Below are 21,857 nucleotides of genomic sequence, written 5' to 3'. Positions count from 1 at the left end.
AAAGTGGATAACCTCGCATTTATCTACATTATACTGCATCTGCCCAATCACCCAACCTGTCCAAATCACACTGGAGTTTCTCTGCATCCTCACAGCACACACGCCCACCCAGCTTTGTGTTGTCTGCAAACTTGGAGATATTACATCTAGTTCCCTCGTCTGGATCATTAATATATATTGTGAATAGCTGGGGTCCTAGCACCGATCCCTGCGGTACCCCACTAGTCACTGCCTGCCACTTGGACAAAGACTCGTTTATTCCAACTCTTTGCTTCCTGTTTGCCAACCAGTTCTCTATCCAAGTCAATACCTTACCCCCAATCCCATGTGCTTTAACTTTGCACACTAATCGAGCCTGCTCCGCCATTCAATATGATCATGGCTGATCCTCTATCTCAATACCATATTCCCGCTCTCTCCCCATACCACTTGATGCCTTTTGTGTCTACGAAAGCAGGGAAGAGGCTGGGAAATCTGGGACAAGTAGCTCACCTCCTGACACCTTGAAACCTTCTTACCATCTGCAAGGCTCAAACCAGGTGTGTGAGCGAATACTCACCACTCACCTGAAAAGGTGCAGCAGCAACAACACTCGAAGCTGGACACCACCCAAAGGAAGTTGCAAAGCTGCAAAAATTTGACAGTACAAAAAAGGAAACATCAAGCGGGAGAAATTTGTTTTAGCCAATAAAGTTGTCCGTGTCACCGGCAACTGGAGTTAACGGCCGCTAAAAATACCTGCAACGTTAACGGAGCAAAATTGATCTGGAGATTGTTGGCACAACACTTACCTGTCATACAATGCTGTCCTGGTGGCATTGCTGGAAGAATCCCAGGCGAAGTTTGTGTGCAGATGCGGTGTCGTAGCTTCCCACAGCCTCAGGAAGCGAGGCTGTGGAGCTCACAAGGAATTGTGGGTAATGAAGTGGTCTAAGAATTAAAGGGGCCATGCACACTGAAGCAATACAAATTAAAATTAAGTGAAACAATGCAGTTTTCAGCCCTTTCTGCCTTTTAAAAACTATTTAACAGTAAAAAGTCCCAAATGTGAATATTCAGCTCTTTAAAGCTGAATTCTCTTCCTAACCTCAAAAAATGGGAAATATGCCTTAGCACTAATACAAATGGCTCAGCAAGCCAGGGAAGGTGCACCCAGCTTTGTGCAGGGGGACAACACTGCAAGACAGGCCCTCTACCCACAGGTGCCAGGAAGCCCTCCAGAAAGAACAATGTGGGAGTATATCACCGAGGCCGTCACTGCTAGCAGTGTCGCCTCCACAACCTGTCTCCAATGCCCAAAGAAGCTTCATGACCTCAGACCACTGTTCAAGGTCAGTGAATGCATCTTCAAAAGCCATCTCCTACCAACTGCACCACTAGCCTCACACACTGCTCAATGCACGACCCCCATCCCCAATCACTTAACTACCAACAATCTACACCAATCATGAGGCACATCTCCCAGTCCTAGCCTCACCTCACCCACTTGAAGGAGACGGTGCAGGCCATTGTTGGCAGGGGCATGGCTGAGCCCTTGGCCAGCGGCAGGGCTGAAAGGATAAAAGATGCTGGTATCCTCATAAGCTATCCTCCTTCTGGCATGCACCTCAAGCTTTCCCGCTCTCTCATCACCCAGTCAGTGGGTGACTAGAAGAGGGAGAGGAGAGTGAAGAAGAACAATAAAAAGAAGATTGATTTGACACTCCCAGCCACCAGCTCCTCAAGGCCAATCAGCAAGGACGTTTGCAGTGTCCCTCACTGAAAGTCAGCAGCCTTCAACCAGCCATGCTACAACCACTGTGGTAGCACTGTGTGACATCCGTAGGATAGGGAAAGGCACACACAAGGCGGTCACTAAGAGAATGCATATGGGTGATGGGTTGATTTCTTGATGTCACATTGGATGGATAGATGTATATAGGTGGATTGGAAAGTTTGCTTTGTGGTGACTTTTATTTCAGCATTGTGGCCAAGAGGACATTGTGATGGCCAGTAACAGCTGGAAGGTAAGGTGTGGAACTCATTTTGATAGTGGAATTGGGGTTGTGGTCACTGGGACCACAGGCGGATCATTCCATCCTGGATATCCCGGCCACAAAGGGACTGTCTGGGATGCATCCTTCCATCTGATTCCTCCTCTTCTGTGTCTTCCTCTTCCCTCTGCAAGCGGATGCTGTAAATGTGAAATGACAGCATAAAATGTTGGAAATACTCAGCTGGTCAGGCAGCATCTTGACCTGAGACGTTAACTCTGTTTTTCTCTCCACGGATGTTGCCTGGCCTGCTGAGTATTTGCAGCATGTTCTGTCTTCTGAAAGATTTTCATTTACCATCTGAACCATTGCAAGCGTCCAGCAGCACTCCCTACACACTTAAAAAAACATTTGACATCTATTGCAGCAAGCCACTACTTCAATAAAATCAAAAAAAACCAGTCCAAAACCTTAAGTCCAAACTTATCTGAATGATATGTGTGTCCCTTTAACCTGGTGTGCTTAGGATCCTGTGCTGAATTCAGCGCTAGGGTCGAAGTTTGTGCTTGTGATGTAAAATCGGCATTGCACGCCGATTTACATCATAATGCCGCCATTTTGTTCAGCATGGTGCTGCCAGATACCGGTAGCACTAAGGTAAGCATGAACACGGCGGCTGCTGCGGGAACCGCCAGCAGCTGGCAAAAGAACGGCAGCTGCCATTTTAACGCCATTTAATGGCACTATGGAGTGGTGCTAAGGCCACGAATTTCTAGCCCAAAATGTTATTTTAAACTCTAAGGGGGAGAAATTTGGTTGTTTGCGCCAGCGATTAGCGCCTAAAGAGGCCGAGAATTGGGGCGTTAGCCAATTTCTGAGCGGTCGCAGGGAAACTACTGCCTCGCCCCATATTGACCATTTTGCGCTGGCGCAAAGTCTTTGCGCGCGCTCGCGGGCGCAGGCTGATCATGACGTCATTTCATGGTGTTATGCCTTTTTAGCACCGGCACCGGAAATTGGGTGGCACCCGCCTCTGTTGCCCCTGGCGCTAATAGTGACAGTTCAATGGAGCGTTCCCCAGGCACTCTCAGAGTAGGGGGGCGCTACTTAAAGGGGACAGCACTGTTCCAAAAATGTCAGCCCTTTTGTGTGAGCAACTTGCTGGCTGGTTTGAAACAGTGGAGCAGCTGCAGTGCTAGAGCCTTCTTGCCATTCCAGCAGTGGTGCCAGAGGACCTTTAGCCCTGTGAACATTCCCTAGCTGCTAGTAAGTGCTGACAAGCTGGACCTTGAACACTCTTATTATGGGGGCTGCGCTGTAAGGGAACATCCTGCTGCAAGAGCATCTTGAGAGGGCGCAGAGACAGAGGGGCAGGAGTGGCCAGGAGGAGGAGGGCCAGCAGACGTCACCACAGCAGACCTTACGCAGCGAGGCCTTTCACACACCAGTACACCTGCCGCAACATCTTGGAGGAGCAGTGTCTCCGCAGGCTCCGATTCCATAAGGAGGTGGGGTCTGATCTGTGCCAGCTGCATCAGGATGTTCCTCTGCCGCGCATACGGTGCCCGACAGCTGTGGCGGTCCCTGTAAAGGCTATTGCAGCCCTCCATTTCCTCCCAGATGGGTCATTTCAGGCGCCGCCTCTGAGCATTCCCGAGGATTCCCGCAACCGCAAGGGGCTCCACTCCCTTAATGAGCAGCTGCTGTGTGACCACCGTCTGCTGATCTTTGCGGGCAGCGCACAATTCCCTGGCATCAGCCACGACGCTTTCATCCAGCGTCAGACCAGAGTTGCAGACCTTTTCGACGCCCCGGCTCACCCACGAGGCTGGCTTCTCGGAGACCAGGGCTATCCTCTGTGCCCATGGCTTTGGACCCCGCGACGTCCGCCCAGCACACAGGCAGAGGAGAACTACAAATGCAGCCATCAGGCGACGCTGAACACTGTGGAGCACACAATCGGGCTGCTGAGGCAGCGGTGCCGATGTTTCGACCATTCGGGCGGCAACCTGCAGTACTCACCGGTGCGAGTCGCCCACAACGCATTTGTCTGCTGCACGCTCCACAACCTCGCCATCCAATGCACCCAGCCAATGCCAGCCGAGCTTCAAGGACCAGCAGAGGAGGAGGAGGAGGGGAACGGGAGGGTTTCTGAAACTGGAAGGTCCGCTCGCCACAATTTCATGACGAATCGTTTCCAGGCCCCACTGACGGATTGCTTGGTGTGTTTGGGAGAGGGCCAAGCAGTTCACCCAAAGCCTCTGAGGGGCAGACTAAGTCAAAAGAGTTTAGATGTCCACTGTAAATGAAAAGTTATCTTTATTTTTCAAAAACTGGAGCCTTCCATCCACACAAAGCAATGGCTGAACAAAGCATAACTAACAGAATAACAGTTCAGTAAAGGGGAAAAACATAACTATGGATTGAACACATCAGCATGCAAAAAAAACTCCTCTGTCTGCAGAACCCGCGACAGTAAACAAAACACCCCCATCATTAACAAGAGCTGCAGAGGGCCTTGAAATTCTGAGCCTCGCAGTCTCCGCGGCTCCCTCTACTTTGGACCCCTTGAGGGGCTTTGACTTCTATTTCTAGCATGCCCCCTTCCCTCCCTGTGGCTCCTCCGTAATGGAACCCCCGTGGCTGCATCAAGGCTGGGGGAGGCCTGCTGAGTGTCCAGAAGCGCAGAAGCCCCTGAGGGACGGGCTGGATGACCTCTGGGCTTGGAGGGCCCGGGGGCTGACTGCTCCAACTGCTCATGGGCGGGAGCAGTCTGTCCTGCAGGTGGTGGCAGCTGCAGTGCAGACGTGCCAGTGGTGGCATCAGGAATGCTGATATCCTCACAGCGGACACCTGCTCCGTGGGCGTGCGACACACTGGCACTCTGACGGGGCAGCAGCGCAGCATGCGCCCCAATCGGCTGGCCCACAGATTGATGCCCTGCTGTGCTGCTGGAAGGTCCCCGGGTAATCCTGCCTGATCCTTCAACGGCGGCAGCAGTCAGTGCTCGCGTGGCCTCAATCTGCACCTCCATGAGGCCAGCGAGTGACTGCGTGGTAGGTGCCAGTGCTTCAATGAAGCCCTGGAAAGTCCTTCCAATGGCCTCGGTGAAGCCCTGGACAGTCCTTTCCAGTGCTTCAGTGAAGGCCAGCGCTCTCCTTTCCTGAGCATTGGAGAAGGCCTGCACTCTCCTGTGCATCGGAGAAGGCCTGCGCTCTCCTTTCCTGTGCTTCGGAGAAGGCCTGCGCACTCCTCTCCTGTGCTGCACCAAAGTCCTGGAGACCCCCTGCCAGTGTGTCAATGGCTTGAGGCAGCCTTGCCACTGCAGCGATCAGCTCATTGTGCCTGAGCTGAGCCTGGGCGCTCATTTGACCTAGGGCCCAAACCTCCTCAGCGCTCTGAGCAGCAGTCATGGTGGCCTGACTCGGCCTCCGCGGAGACGGCCCCCGAGCTTCCCTTCCCCCACTGCGTTGGTGCAGCCCGCTGGTTCCTAGAGATGGCTCCTCCTCAGATGCAACCCCCCCGCTCCCCTCCACGCCAGAGCTATCCCGACTCTGCAGCTGGCGTGCCTCCCCTGAGGCTGGCACGGTCGGTCCGGCTTCCTCCAGCTGGTCGCCTTCGGAGTCAGTGGGACTGGCAGCTTCAGGACCTGCCTCTCGATCTGGTCATGCAGCATCTGAAAGCAGGGAGGTGGAAGAGTGTCTTCAGCTAGAGGAGAGGTTGGCAGCAAGGGATGCAGGATTGGTCCAAAGCGATGACATGGCTGTGAGAAGCATGCCGCTGGGGGTCACAAGTGGAAGGACACAGATCCAGAACGACATAACCTTACCTTCGGCATGCAAAATGGGGTCGGCTGCTGCAGTGGTGACAGGGCCAGTCAGGCGGCCGCCAACAATCCGGTGCACGCGCTCCTCCAGGTCCGTCAGGTTCTGCACGTGTGGAGGTCCTCCACCGGTCTGAATCTGTTGGCGGCGGTTCCTTGCCAGCTTGGACTGCAGGAGAAAGGACAGGAAAGGATGAGACATGCTGGCCTCAACTGTCATGCCATGCCCCCCTTGGTGGAATAGCCCTGACATCATGGCCTCAACTGTCATGCCATGCCCCCCCCCCTTGGTGGAATAGCCCTGACATCATGGCGTCAGCTGCATGTGCAAGTGTGTTCCCAGAAAGGGCCATGGGAGCGTGCTGACAGATGGCCAATGGGGCATGGCGCACCCATTGGCCATAAAGTCAGCTGCAGATGATGGCATGAGGAGGACAGCAAAAACATCACTCACCCTGACGACCCGAGTGAGGTCGTTGAATTTTTTGCGACATTGCAAAGGCGTCTTGACCACCAGGCTGCTGGAGTTCACCCTCTGAGTGATGGCCCTCCATGCTCTGCGGTAATCCTGCAGACTAGGCCTCCTTCCATTGTCCGCGTAGAGGACCGCTCGCTGACGCTCCACTGCGCCCACCAAAGCATCCAACGCATCGTTGGTGAAGCGCTCAGCTCGTTGCCTTGCCCTTTCCATCCTGACAAAGTTGTTTGCGGCAGAAAAGACACAGCGCCCAAAATTCAGTTCACCAGATCTCAGATTGTGGCTGCTGGGCCTTCTGGATCCACCCCTTTAAGAGCTGGCCGGCTCATGACTGTCTCGTGATCCTCGTTGATTGATTGAGCCTGCGTTGCGCCGGGACGGCCCGATATTCGGTTGCGCCGGCATGTTAGCACCCTAAGTCTGCCGTGCAACGCCTGATTTAGCGCAGTGATCTCCTTAGGGGCGCTACGACCCAATATCGCGCAAGGTGGCGCAGAAGTGCGCCTGGCACTGAACTTTGCGCAACGCCAGGACTAGCGCCCCAAACGCGGCTATACCCAATTTCTAGCCCTAAGTGTGCAGCTGAATTTTATAAGGCTTATTGGTGTTACCTATTGCTAATGAAGTCATTCTGCTTTCCCATTTACTTTATGCAGATAGACCCAAACCTCCTCAAGGAAAGTTGGAATTCTTGGAGCACACTGGGAAGTGCATTGCAATGAAATGGAAGGCACCACGTGATAATGGGGGCAAGCAGGTGACGAGCTTCATCATTGAGAGGAAACTTATTGGAAAAAAATCATGGATCAAGGTTGGTGAGGTTGCCAGCAACACTACAAATTTCTCCACCAACAAGGTTGAAGAAGGGAAGGCATACCAATACCGAATCCGAGCAGTGAACAGTGAAGGAGTGAGCGATCCCCTAGATTCTGAAGAGGTCTTAGCTGGTGACCCCATTGGTAAGTATGCACATTCAGTTTGCCATCTACCATTAATAACAAAGTATAGATTACAGAAGCTGAAATCAAAATTGAATCCTTCCTTATGAAGGCACTACCATATTCTGAAATATTACACTATACTAGATGAATCCTGTGATAATGGAGCCATCGGTTCCATCTCCTCCAATCATAATAAGCACTTTTTCCTATATTTCAAAGTATTCTTTGTACTTTAAGCACTTTGAGAAGTTTCTAAGAGAGTTGTTAAGGTGCTATGTAAATGCAAGTATTTTAAATCATAATTAAAATGACAGCCATTGTGAATACTTAAAATCAAACTATTTATTTTCCCATATTTCTTTAGATTGTTCACTGATGAGATTCTTATCTGCAATTTATTTCCATTAGCATCTCCATCAGCCTATGAGAGCAGAAGATATCCTCTGTGTGAAAGGTGTAGTGTGAAAGGTGTAGCAAAATCCTAAACCCATTCTTTGTAAACATGCTTATTTTTTCCTACACCTAGTGCACATTGGAAATCTTCCTCATGGTACGGAAGGGGTAATGATTGCAGTATCATAATGCAAATGGAATTCCAACTGGAAAAAACCAACAACTACCTGACTCCATCACAGTCGGTTAAATTGAGTGACAGGCAACTCTGGAGTTCAAGCCAGTGGCTGTTTTGTCAACGACGCAGCCAATGGGCCAATATCGCCTATTCATGACTAACAAACATGCGCTAATTGGTTCAAAATTATCCATCTTGTATTAAGTACCAGACCACAGGATATTTTCACCTAAATATTCTTTGATCTGGAAGTAAATTGGTGATATAAAATTATTCCATGTCACTATCTGTGCGAGCAGTAATAAGTTTATAACCAATAGCATGGAGAGGAAATCAGCCCCCATTGCTTTTTCCTTGCGATAGCAAAACAAAAATGTAAATATGCACTAAATGCAGGATTTTTTCTTCCTGCCAATACTGCAGATGCTAGGAAGGAAGATCTTAGATTGCAAGAATAAATGGTTAATCCGGTACATTATAATTTCTTCTTGAACTGCCAGCAATAAATGCTGACTGAATTTTACATGGACAGTGCCCACCTAAACAGTAGATGCAGCCTTGCATGCAGTGGCCAGATGACCACTTTTGAGCAGTGGAAGGCTTTTACCGGAAAGTAGAGCATGTCCACTAAATGTGCTGTCCATTCCGTCTCAACAAAATTAGAAAGGCAAAGATTAGTTTTCTTCAATCATAGCACCTTCTCAGGGTGAATAAACATTAGAATTACTGAAGCCATCATCTTCGGCCCCTGCCACAAACTTCATGCACTTGTCACTGACTCTATCCCCTTTCCATCCAACCATCTCAGGCTGAACCATACTGTTTACAATCTTGGCCTTCTATTTGATCCAGAGTTAAGCTTCTGAACCTATATTCTTCCCATCACAAAGATTACCTACTTCCAGCTCCATAACATTGTGTGCCTGCACCCTAACCTCAGCCCATCTCCAGCTGAAACTCTCATCCATGTCTTTGTCATCTTCCGACTTGACTATTCCAATGCTCTCCTGGCCAGCCTCCCAACCTCCACTTTCTTTAACCTTCACCCCATTCAAAGTTGTGCTGCTTGTATCTTATACTGCACCAAGTCCCACTTTCCCATCACTCCTGTCCTTGCTGACATATACTGGCTGCTGGTCACATAATGCCTCAAATTTAAAAATCTCATTCTAGTGTTTATAGCCTCACCCTTCCCTATCTAGAGAATCTCTTCCAGACCCTACCAAAATTTCCAAGCTTCTAACTCTGACCTATTGTTCACCCACCCCTTGCCCCCCACCATTGGTGGCCGTGCCTTCAGCTGCCTAGGCCCCATGTTCTCAAATGTCCTCCCTAAATCCCTCTCCACCTTTAAGACCCTACTTAAAACCTACCTCTGACCAAGCTTTTAGTCACACTTCCAAATACATCCTCCTTCCTATCTCAGTATCAATTTTTTTTGATTATACCTCTGTGAAGTGCTTTGGGATGTTTTTCTACACTATATCCCACAAGTTGTTGCTGGTGTTATTTTCACCATCATCATCATCACCATCCCCATGCCCCAGTCATCAAAAGAACTTCAATCTTTTCATCTTTTACCTGTCGGCAATTCAGCACTCTCTTTTGGAAAGCGAGCTGATGATGCCTTCTGAGGAATATTCAGGCCTCCTTTTCTTTTTTGGTTGATTCAAGTCAGTAAGGTTAAAATCCTCCTCCTCTACCCTTACCACATGCACACTCTGTTAAGCCTGAAACCAGCCCATTTTGCAGCTTAAGAAGACACATTGGTTGCAGAGGTTGCATCAGAAAATACACTACCTGAGGGGAGAAGTCAAAGAGTAGTCTTGTGATGGAAGATGACGTAAAATAGGAGAAGAGTGCACATTGTTTATTACTAAACATCTAGGCCTAGAAATTCGGTAGGCTTAGCGCCGCATTTGAGGCGCTAGAGGGCCTAGCGCCGGAGTTATGGCCAGTTGAGAAATTCCCTGGGGCCCTAAATCGGCGTTGCACAGGTAGCGCTGCGCCGGCACCGATGACGTCATCGGTGTGCGCAGCGTCCCGGTTGCCGTGGTAACCCGGCCCCAAGCCGAAATTCAGTTGCGCCCGCCTCGCCCGTGGCAGACGCAACTAAGACTCTGGCAACAGAGTCTTCCCCCAGTGTGCGCCGGCGCATAAAGGTGGAGCGGCGGCTGGCCGCGTTCTCGGCGGCCGCCTGCCCGCACCTCCCTTCCCGGACTCCTGCATTCCCCCCCCGCGGCCCTGATCAGTGTCTCATGCGAGCCCGGCACTTCCCCGAGGTGCCGGGCTCAGATGTCGGGTCAATCTGCCGGACAGTTGTCGGCTGCAGGCAGCTCCTCCTTAACAGGAGGAGGAGGCCTGCAGTTCCCCTGCCTGCCGCACCGCATCGGGTGCCGCAGCGGGGGATTAGCGCCGGGAAACCCAAATTCACGCCCGTTTTGAGGCGCTAAAGGAGGGTTTTAGCGCCCGCCGCCGTCTGGGCCCGGCGCACCCGAATTTTCGTCGCGCGCTGCCGCATTACCGCTGGCGCAAACTTTCTGGCGCTACAGCCCTGGCAAGACCAGAACCCAATTTCTAGGCCCTAATGTTCAATGCTTGCTCCAGCTCTCTGTTTTTTTTCAATTTTTCTCCCCCTCGTCTCCTGAAGAAACTGGGGTTGTCAACCAGGTCCCTTTTCACCAGAAAATTGTCTATCATTCCTTGTCATCATGTGGAACCTACAGAGTTTCTTCTTACTTTATGTTCTCAGAGTCACCTGGAATGCCATCTCAGCCCCAGGTCACAGATGTTACCAAGGAGGCAATCACCATCACATGGACCCCACCGGTAAAGGACGGAGGTGCCCCAGTGCTGGGCTATATGGTGGAGAGAAGGAAGAAGGGCAGTAATCATTGGATTCCAGCCACGAAGGAGCCAATTCAAGGTCCTATTCTGGTTGCTTTGATTATTTAATGACTTTGTTTAGCTTGTCTCCACTTTTTCCTTTGCCTAGGAAGCCAGTGCCTGATTTCCTGTAGTTGGTAGGAGTGAATGGGTTGGGTCATAGGTCATTTTCCAAACAAAAATGGTAAATTAAAAATATTATTTAAAGATATAGGGCTTCTTTTCTCCAATGTAAGAAGTCACACAACACCAGGTTACAGTCCAACAGTTTTATTTGAAATCACAAGCTTTTGGAGCGCTGCTCCTTCGTCAGGTGAAGTGGAGAGATGCATAAAGACACAGCTTATATAGTCAGAGAATAATGCCAGATGATTACAGGTAATCTTTCTAACTGCCATTTATCACACCTCGGCAGAGCGATAATCACAGCAATCAAAGGTGTGAATGGTGTCCAAACAGGTTAGTCAGGAAAACATTACATCAAAGAACAATGAGGTGGGGTCACAAGGGGTCAAATGTTGCAGATGCTGGGATCTGTATGAAAAACAAAAAACGGACAAATTTTTTTTTTTTTTTTTTTGCTGGAAATCACAGCAGGTCCGGCCGCATCTGTGTAGAGAGAACAAGCCAATGACGACTCAAGTCTGGTGGGGTTACATGTAGCGTGACATGAACCCAAGATCCCGGTTGAGGCCGTCCTCATGAGTGCGGAACTTGGCTATCAGTTTCTGCTCTACGATTTTGCGTTGTCGTGTGTCTCGAAGGCCGCCTTGGAGAATGCTTACCCGAAGATCGGAGGCTGAATGTCCTTGACTGCTTACATTTGTCCACCCCAGTCCAACACCGGCATCTCCACACCATTCTTTTCTCCACAATGCTGCCCATCTTTGGGTAGATTTTCATAAAGCTGTCGGGAAGGAGGCGGGACTACAACTTTCGGGTTTTAGTCCCGCCTACATCGACGTTCGGCCAATCCACGCGATTTTCCCTTGATTGACCTTGTTAAGCCCGCCCAGCGGGCTCAGCAGGCCAATTAAGGGCCACCCAGCAACAGGTGACGTCACAGACTGAAATTTCATCTGTCAAGAGATTTTGACAGATGAAATATCAGCGTTTCACAGCTGTTTGAAGCTGTCAAACACTGAGGCCTAGAAATTCAGTTGCGTTCGCCAGCCGTTAACGCCATAAGAGGGGTAGATTTCCAGCGCTAGGCGCTTAGCGCCCAGGCGCAGCGCGATCTGCGCCTCGCCCCAACTTCAGTTGACATTTAGCGCCGGCGCAAAGTGTTAGTGCCCGCTCAGCTGCGCGCGCAGCTTATGACGTCATTTCGTCGTGCAACGCTGTTTGTGCGCCCCAAACCGGAAATTCAGTGGCGCCCGCCCAATGTGGGCGTGGCGCTGTTAAGAACTGTGAAGTGGAACGCAGCAGAGGCCCTGCGGGCCTCGGGGAGCGCTAATTAAAGGGCACTTTCACTGAACTATAAAGGCCAGCCATTTTGCTGCAATGACTTTAGTGCTTTGGATTTCTGGACACAGACCAAGGAACAGACCTTACTGATTTGGGACAACATAGGAGAGGTATTTTTGGCTTCTGGCCAGAGCTTGGAAATTTGACTCTTTGTGATTTCACTGTTTGCCAGTTCATTATGGGGGCTGCATGGGGCTCCAACCCTCAGTTCCAGCATTATGTGCGAAGGGCTCGCAGACGCTGTGTGAGAGGGCCAGCCATGCCTAGATGCAGAGGGGCCATCAGGCGTCGGCAACGTAGGCCTTACCCACTCAGGGAATACCGGCAGCAGGTGTCCTATCTCACCATGACTGCCGCGCATTGTGTTAAGAGGCTGCGCTTCAGAAGGGAGGTGGTTGCAGAGATCTGCCAGCTGCTTCACAGAGATCTGCGTCCACAGCTGATGTGCAGGACCTCTCTGTCGGTGGAAGTGAAGGTCACGGTGGCTCTGAACTTTTATGCAAGTGGCTCCTTCCAAGCCGCTGCTGGGGACATAGCGAACATCTCCCAGTTCGCCGTGCATCGCTGCATCCGGCAGGTCACCGATGCCCTTTTCGCAAGGAGACACCAATTCATCTCCTTCCCCATGACCCTAGAGAGGCAGGAGCAGCGTGCAGTCGGATTTGCCAGGATCGCCGACTTCCCCATGGTGCAGGGCGCCATTGACTGCACGCATGTGGCTATGCGGGCACCTATCGACAATGCCGAGGATTACCGCAACCGGAAGGGCTACCATTCCCTCAATGTACAGCTGGTGTGTGACCACAGGCAGCGCATCCTAGCTGTCAATGCCCGCTTTCCAGGAAGCAGCCACGATGCATTTATCCTGCGCCAGACTACTGTGGCTGACATGTTCGAGGCACAGCCTCCACCAAGGGGATGGCTTATTGGGGACAAGGGCTACCCTTTGTGTACATGGCTCATGACCCCGCTCCGCGCGCCCAGGACCCCTGCTGAGGAGGCATACAACGAAAGCCATCAAGCCACAAGGAACATCATAGAGCAAACGATTGGCGTCCTGAAGCAACGGTTCCGCTGCCTGGATCGATCTGGCGGATCTCTACAGTATTCGCCGGATAGAGTCTCCCAGTTCGTCGTCGTTTGCTGCATGCTGCACAACCTGGCTATCCGCAGGACTCAGGCACTTGCCACCTCACATTGGGCCACCACCTCAGGAGGACGAGCACGAGGACCATGAGGAGGAGGAGGAGGAGGATGAGGAGTACCAGCCCAGAAGGGAGCCACAAGGTCCAAGGATCGTCCGCCAGCGGCTTATTGAACGACACTTCTAGGCCCCCTGTCAGGGAATGGCTTGTGGCAATGAACGCACCTGAATGCAGCCGCTCCGCAAGCCCTCAGCCGGTTAACGCAACAACCACTTGAAACATGACACCTGGACAAGCTGAATAAATAAAAAGCTTTATTTAACAAACTCAGGGCCCTTCCCACATGAAACAGAAAAACAGACAAGACCCCCAAAAAACAGTGAAAAACATATCTCACTCCCACAACCTGGGGAGGAATAACAAAACTTGTCAATCCAATTGGCCTTCATCTTCGGCCTTTCCAAAATAAGCCCCCCCCCTCCAGAACACAAACACCCCCATATAAAAAAAACAGTTGGCCACACCCTCTACTTGGTGTGCCGAGAGGGCGAGTCCTTGTGCAGGCTTCTCCGGCCCCTGCCCGACCTGTTGCTCCACCTCAACCTGGGCCCTGTGGGTGTTGGAAGGCTGGGGGAAGGCTCCTGAGGGGCACCAAGCGTATCGGCAGATGCCCTTGGGGGTCGGCCTAGACGAGGTCCGGCCCTGGAGGGGCCGGCTGCTGACTGCTGCAGCTGTGGCTGGGCAGCATCAGTCTCTGCAGCAGCTCGTCGCACCTTGGCTGGGGGAGTGGCAGTGGCGGCTGCAGCAATGGGGGCAAGCTGGCTGATGCCAGGCGCTCGCTGGTCGCCAGAGACACAGGCACTCGGCCGGGCTGGCACTGCAGCAAGCGCAGCAATCTGGTGGAGGCCAGACCGCTGTGCTGCAGCAGCGCGGCGGGTGCCCTGTCGATGCTTCCGTGTCACAGCGAGTGTGGCAGAAGTGAGTGCCCGAACTGCCCTGTTCTGTGCCCGCATCAGATCAGCCAGTGTCTGCACGGCACCACTCATGAACTCGCGACTCGCGTCCTGTGCTGCCGTGAGTTGGTCGCCACCCCTGGCCTGTGCTGCAACGAGTTGTTCCACACCCCTGGCCTGTGCTGCCGCGAGTTGTTCCACACCCCTGGCCTGTGCTGCCGCGAGTTGTTCCACACCCCTGGCCTGTGAGTCCCCGAAAGCGGCCACACTATGAGCCAGGGACTCAATGGCCTGAGGCAACTGTCCCACAACCCCCATGAACTCGTTGTGGCGCCGCTCGGAGGCCGCGGACATTTCATCAAGGAGGCGCACCTCCTGGGCGAGGACCGTCTCCGGACTGGAGGGCGGACTCTCCATCTGGGGAGAATGCCGCCGAGCTGCCCGACCCTTCCCGCGTGCCTGGACGCCACTGGGCCCAGGAGCTGCGCCCCCCTGCAACACTTCCCCCCTCTGGGGTGAAGGCCGCCGTGCTGCCCAACCCTTCCCGCGTGCCTGGACGCCACTGGGCCCAGGAGCTGCACCCCCCTGCAACACTTCCCCCTGGCTCTCCTCCAGGCAAGACGTGTCCCCTCCATTGCCATCCCCTGGCGCGGATGAGGGTTCCCCCGATGTGCCGCCTTCCTCTTGGCCCTCGACGTCCTCCTCTTCCAAGGGACTGGCACACTCAGCTTCATGGACCTCCTCCTCACCAGCTGAAAGCAGGAAGGCACAAGAGTAGCTTTAGAGTGAGGACAGGGCGTCAGCGAGGGAGGCATGAGTGGTGGCATTATGCGCATTGGTCGGACAGTGGCAAAGGATGTAGATCTGAAGCGCAAGGGGAACGAAAGAGGTCCAAACGGTCATGTCCTTACCATTGGGGCCCAGCACAGGGTCGGCATCTCCAACAGCAATGGGGCCAACCACCCGGCCACGCATGAGTCGAGCCACGCGCTCCTCCAGGTCGCTGAGCTCCTGGAACTGGCCACGGCCTCCCCCGGTGACATTCCGGCTCTTCATATTCTTCGCCAGCTTGGCCTGCAAGAGAAAGGACGGCCTCTAAGTACAGTGTGTTGCCCTGTTGTTGTGTGCACTGCCTCCCATGGTCGAATAGCTTGGCCAGTGTGTTGCCCTGTTGTTGTGTGCACTGCCTCCCATGGTTGAATAGCTTGGCCAGTGTGTTGCCCTGTTGTTGTGTGCACTGCCTCCCATAGTCGAATAGCTTGGCCAGTGTGTAAAGTGCAGAAAGTGCTATTGATGATCATGCCAGTGCCATAGCTGCTGGAGGAGGGCTGGCCATTAGGCCTTTGAGGTCCCTTTGCCCATAATGTGAGGTGCACATGCAAGGATGAGGAGGACACTGGAAAGGGTACTCACCCTGACCATCCGACTGAGGTCGTTGTACTTCTTGCGGCATTGTTCCGCACTCCTCGGGACATCGCTGGTGGATGACACCCTGTGGGCGATTTCCCTCCAGGCTCTCTTGTACTGCCTCCTGGGAGCCTTCTTGCCACTGTCCGGGCACAAGATCTCTCTTCTCTTTTCAAAAGCCTTAAGCAGCACCCTCAAAGCATGCTCTGAGAAGCGCTGCGCTCGTTCACGGGCCTTCTGCATGGCTTCAGGCGCTATTTGGGTCCACCAGCAGTGTTCAGGCCTAGCTGCAGGGCTCCACTATCCAGGGCGTGGCAGCAGACCAAGTCGACCCTTCCCCCTTTAAGAGCTGGCCGGCGTCAGGGTGTCTGCTGTCAATCAAAACATGACCGCACCTGCGCTGCGCCCGGCCTCGGCGTTATCAGTCCGCACCGCCGGCTTAGCGCCTAAAGATAGGAGTGCAACGCCAGTTTCAGCGCTCGCCCAAACTCCTTGGACAAATCTACTGAATTTCGGCGAAGTGGCCTACACTTTCCGGCGGGCGCTAACTTTAGCGCCCGCCCGACTTTAGCGCACCAAAAGTGGCGCGACTGAATTTCTAGGCCTGACAGTCTTACTTCTAACCTGAGTCCTTCTCCACAGACTCAGTTAGAAATCTCTCCTGCACAGCAAGCTGCAGGCTGTCACTTTTGACAGTTCGTAGCCATTCTGCTTTCTGTGCCGGTGAGATGACGGACTCCCGGGACCTAAAGGAAGGAAGGCTGAAAAGGTAAGGAAAGGTAATTTACACTTCTTTAATCACTTTAGACACACCAAACACACTTACCTTTGCACTCATGCACACATCACTCACCTGAACCCGACATCTCGACCCCTCCAAGTCCTTCATCCCGACGGTCCGACGACTCTAACTTGGCGTGGTTTGGAGCCGTCGGGAATCCCACGCTTCAACCTTCAAAATAGGGATTAGGCTAAAAACTGCCTGTTAACTACCTGTTAACAGGCAGTTAATTGGCACTAATCCCTTCCCGTCTCGGGTAGGCGGGTCCCAGTGTGGGATGGTGTCGGGACCCTCGATTTCGGGATTTTAACCCCTCGCACGCCTCCAATCCCGACTCCACGGCACAATGAAAATCCTGCCCCATGTCTTTTTTTATATATATTTAATCCAAGGGTTTAAAGTTCATTCCTGGTAAATGTATATCCATTTCTCTTCTAGACAATAAGTTTACAGCTGATGGGTTAATGGAGGACGTGGAGTACGAGTTCCGCGTTATGGCAGTAAACCGTTCAGGAGTTGGCCAGCCCAGCACTGCGTCCAATTCAGTGATAGCTAAAGACCCCATCCGTGAGTAACCATCTCTACATGATCTGATTATTCAGTTTAAGGGCTGGACAATAACTTTTGACTAAAAGTGTTTCTTTAAGAAGTGTTAACTATGTCAGTACAGGTACTTCTTAGAAAAAGTATGATTTGTGGCATTTAAAGTACCAGAATGTTCTCTACCGTTGCTTTGCTTTTGTGACTGGTTCCATCTAACTGGATCAGGCACCTGGGCCCCAATATCTACCGGGCCGCATGTTTGGAGCAGCGGGGAGGAGTTATGGACAGTAAACGCAGGTTTCCCGCCCAACACCCAACCTGATTGACTGGCTGTTGGGCGAGAAATCCTGCAGCAGAAGGACGCAGCGAAGGAGCAGGTCTAGTGGTGGGGGAGATCATCGGCGGGGGGGTCTGTAGTGTATGTATCCGTCTACCTTTAAGAAAACCATTGTATGTAACCGTTCACCTTTAAGAGAACTATTTTAGGTGTGGCACTACTTTGTTGGCTTCTGTATACTGTAATACCAACGGTGACCACACCGGTATATAAGTGCTGTGTCAGGATTATTTGGCAGATTCGCCCTGACCTTCGAATAGTAAAGTCCTGTTTTAAGTTACTCTTGGAGTCTGTGTATTAATTAACTAAACAACCCACAGACTTTACAGTGGCGACGAGTCCGATCGTACCCTGCGGCAACAATAATTCCGAAGCAGTTAACGAGCGTCGAGAAGAGGCAACCGCCCTCGTCGTTCTGCTGGGAGAAAACTCGAAGCTGCAGAACTAGAAAGGAGGAAGAATTTAGAGACAAAGACTTCCATCAGCAACAGGCACTGACTGTCCCTTCTGCCACGGTGAGGTGTGAGCCGATCAGCATGAGAAGCAAGGCAGCCACGGTGACTGTGAGTAAGGGAAAGTAAAAAGAATAACCGGAGGATAAGGGCGGTGCACTCGACCACGGTCGAGAGGGAAAGGAGCCGGACAGAAGTCGGGTCCAGAGGCGCTGAGCCTGGGGCAGCGTGGAGCAAGGAAGCCGCGGTACAGACAGGCTGGGGGACGCAACGGCGTCGTGAGACAGCTAGACCGCGACCGACGAAAAAGGCCGGGCAGCGACCGAAGCCACGAAGCACTGCGACCGGGAACGTAGGCGCGGGAAGAGATAAACTCAGCCGCAGCCGGGGAGGGAAGCACCGGACTGCGAGAGGGCTGGGAGGCACGATTGGGAGCCGAGCGAGCGGGAGAGGCAGAGCCGACCAAGGGAGACTGAGCGAGAGCCAGTCCAGCGGCTGAAACTGTCCTCCGTCAACGGGGTGTACCCAGCGCCGGTAGAGCCGAGCGAGCGGGAGAGAGACAGAGCCCGAGCAAGGGAGACTGAGCGAGAGCCAGTCCAGCGGCTGAAACTGTTCTCCGTCAACGGGGTGTACCCAGCGCCGGTAGAGCCGAGCGAGCGGGAGAGAGACAGAGCCCGAGCAAGGGGAACTGAGTGAGAGCCAGCCCAGCGGCTGAAACTGTTCGCCGTCAACGGGGTGTACCCAGCGCCGGTTGCCCTGCCGAGAAAAGGGAAAGCACTGAAGCCGACGCGCAGGCTGTGAACCTGAAAGCCAGCGGCCGTCGCCCGTGGGGAAAGTGTACCCCTCCCGCCAGGGAAGAAACGCGGGAAGCCGCCATTAGGCGGGGAAGAAGACAGAAGCGGGAAACCGCCATTGAAGTGGGCGGGGAGAGAAGTTAAGCGCGGGAAACCGCCATTTTCGCGGGAACCGCCATCTTGGAAAAAAAAAAAATTTTTTAAGAAATAATTCGTGGTGTTTATCAGGAAGAGAGGAAGATGCCGAAGCGTGGTAACATCAACGATTTTAATTCCGAGGTGGAAGACTGGGCCACGTATGTGGAACGCATTGAGATCTATTGTGAGGCCAATAAAATAGAAGAAGATGACAAAGCTATAACCTTGCTAAACTCGATGGGCGCGAAGACATACGGGCTCTTGAAGCATCTACTATCACCGGCTAAACCGACGGATCAGACTTTCGATGATATTGTGGCTGTTCTGAAGGATCACTTGAACCCCACACCGTTGATGTTGGCGGAACGATTCAAATTCTATGCGAGAACACAACGGAAAGACGAAAGCAACGCAGAATACTTGGTCGAACTGCGTAGACTAGCGAAATACTGCCAGTTTGGAGGGAATCTGACAGAGGCATTGCGAGACAAGTTCGTGTGCGGATTGGCAAAGGAAGGAACGCAAAAGTGACTACTCGAAGAGAACGACCTTACACTTGACAGGGCTGTCCTTATTGCAGCATCGCACGAAGCCGCAGCGAAGGGAACTGCGGAAATGCAGCTAAAGACAGCGGCACTCAGTGTGGATCAAATTACCTCGACAACAACAAAATGCTATCGTGGGAAGACAACACACGACCAGAACCAATGCTGGTTTAAGAACCAGGAATGTAGGAAATGTGGCAAACTGGGACACATAGCTAAGGTATGCCGGTCAGGGAAGAAGACCAACAACCAAAGGAAGCCATCACAGGAAAAGTACAACAAGGTACACAAGGTGGCTGAGAAGAGTTCAGACGAACAGAATTCGGACTCGGACCCAAACGGCCAGGAGCTGGGTAGTCTGAGAATTCACAATGTGAGTAAGGAAGCTGACCTACAAACTATCTGGGTCATGCTAAAAATAGCTGGAGTCCAAGTGAAAATGGAGTTGGACACTGGATCAGCTCTATCAGTCATAAATCGAAGGGATTACCACCAGCTATTCTCACATATACCCTTAAGAGATACCAAGTTCGTATTGCAGACATACACGGGGCATAAAGTATACCCCATGGGAAAGATAAGAGTCAAGGTGAGAGATAGGGGTAAAGAACACCCAAGAATGAACTTATACGTACTACCTGAGGGAGGACCACCACTTCTAGGACGGGAGTGGATCAAGAAAATAGACATGGAATGGCACTATCTAAAAGCCATAACGAGTGAGGACTCGGTGCAGACAATCAGCTCAGATTCTGAATCGGATGACGATAAGACCAACCCAAATGTGAAAGACAAGGCTAAAATGGACTTGCCGACTAAGGTTGGAAAAACGAAGGCATGCAGAAAGGCTTATGCTCCAGAGAAGAACAAAGTTTCAGAACAGATCTCCACCGAACAACGACAACATAGTTTGACAGAGAATTCTGAGTCTGTTCAGTTTAAGGACATATCCATGACGGAAGAACACCGAGCTCGGACTCAACTTTATTTCAAATTACGACAACAATTAGAACAATTGAGTTACCGTCTCGTACAAGAGATGAAAACAATGAAAAAGTTCTATGACACCGAATGGGAGAATCTGGAAAGACAACAGAAGCAGCTAGCTCAAGCAGAGAGCGACCATAGAGCCATCGTGACCAATCACCGATCACATCTCCCTTATGATGTTCAGGAGTTAGAATATTTGCAGAAAGAAGCAAATGAAGAGGAATCTTCAGGAAGCCAGGATTTTATTCCAGTTCTTCTCTACGACTCCTTACAAGCAGAGTTTGAGAAGTTGAAGGAACAATATGAACAGGCCCAGGCTAAAATCCTGGAGGGGGTTAACTCGGCAACCTCCGAAAAGCTAGTTTCAGTGGAAGCATATGAGCAACTAAAGGTTGAACATGAGCAAGAAGTCCAAAGGCTGCAGGAAATTCTTGATGAGCTCAAGGCCAAGACAGACTCATCGGTAGAAGTTCCATCCATAGATGAGAAATTAGAGGTGAAAGACATGGCAGAACATGAAAGTCAAGATGTCCAAGAACTCATAAAAATATTGAAGGAGACCCAAGACAAATATGAGGCGGCAATGACCGAGGTTCAACAACTTGAAGAACAGATTCAACTGGGAATTCTTTCAGTGAAAGAAAAGGCAACTGTAAGAAACACAGAGACTGTAAGAATGGCCCCTGAACATGAGCTAGAGAGCATCAAGGTGCAACTTCTCCGAGCGCTTAAAGCCAAAGTACAAGAGGAAAAAAAGGTGAAAGCATTGGAGGAAAAGGTGGATGAAATGGAGAAGACTCTGATCCACAGGGTCCCCGTGGAAGAGTTAACGGTCAGCCAACTCCTTCATATGCTGAGAGACAAGACTCTGCAATGGGAACCATTTGAACACGAGCTTCAATCTTCAAAGGGAAGGGGTTCGGAGCTCTCAAAAGTTTGGGAAATAGTTGAGGTTGCAACACAGATTTTACGGGGCTGCCGGAAGTATGCTGAATCACGTCAATGTGAACTACAGCATGTTGAAACAGCTGCTCCAGTAGAAGGATTGAATAGCCCGATCAATCAATCCCCGATGGAAGGGGAAGTATTGGAATCACAAATGAGGTCATTAGTGAAGGATTGGCAGGAAACCCAGGAAGAGCGGGATGAATATGAACGCATGAAGAAGTCTCTTCAGGAAAGATGTCCAGGGAGGGAACAACAGTCGGCTAACGTCCAGTTGGGTAAGGAAGAAGTAGCAGGCCCTCTCGCTAGACTAGTTCAGGACGACACCGAATATTACCATGACCTGTTGAGTGACACGGAATATTACGAGGACTTGGTCTGCCCAGCTTGTGATGAAAACTCCCAAAGTGCAGAAATCAGGATGAAGCACTTAAAGTCTATGGAACATAGGGAGATGGTGGCGCTACAGCTGGCAGCTGATAAGGGAGCCCCGAGAGTCTCCAAGAAGCAGAAAAGAAAAAGACAAAGCAGAAAGTGATAACCATCTAAATCATTATCACTTCTACCAGATCATGTACGTGGGCCCTACAAAGGGAGCCAAATCAGTTGGCAAGTAGGAAAAATTACCAAGGCAGTCCAGCTGTTTGTAAAAGTCAGCACTGCTGGTTCAGCAGGACGGAAGTTCAAG

General features: G+C 51.6%; 1 protein-coding gene across 1 annotated transcript in view; it reads left to right on the top strand.

The window, feature by feature from the left end:
• LOC147106643 (immunoglobulin superfamily member 22-like) overlaps window positions 1-21,857 on the top strand; it is a 144,516-nt gene that overhangs the window by 68,953 nt on the left and 53,706 nt on the right. The window contains exons 16-18 of the mRNA XM_086007661.1: window positions 6,931-7,233; window positions 10,539-10,712; window positions 16,864-16,992. Of these exons, the coding sequence (XP_085863787.1) occupies window positions 6,931-7,233; window positions 10,539-10,712; window positions 16,864-16,992 (606 nt within the window). The remainder of the gene's footprint in view (window positions 1-6,930; window positions 7,234-10,538; window positions 10,713-16,863; window positions 16,993-21,857) is intronic.

The sequence above is a fragment of the Somniosus microcephalus genome, chromosome 15 (genome assembly GCF_052327205.1).
Source record: "Somniosus microcephalus isolate GS21.2 chromosome 15, FLI_Smic_1.0, whole genome shotgun sequence".
NCBI lineage: Eukaryota > Metazoa > Chordata > Chondrichthyes > Squaliformes > Somniosidae > Somniosus > Somniosus microcephalus.
Note: the sequence above shows the minus strand (reverse complement) of the source record. Positions and strands in the feature narration are given on the sequence as shown.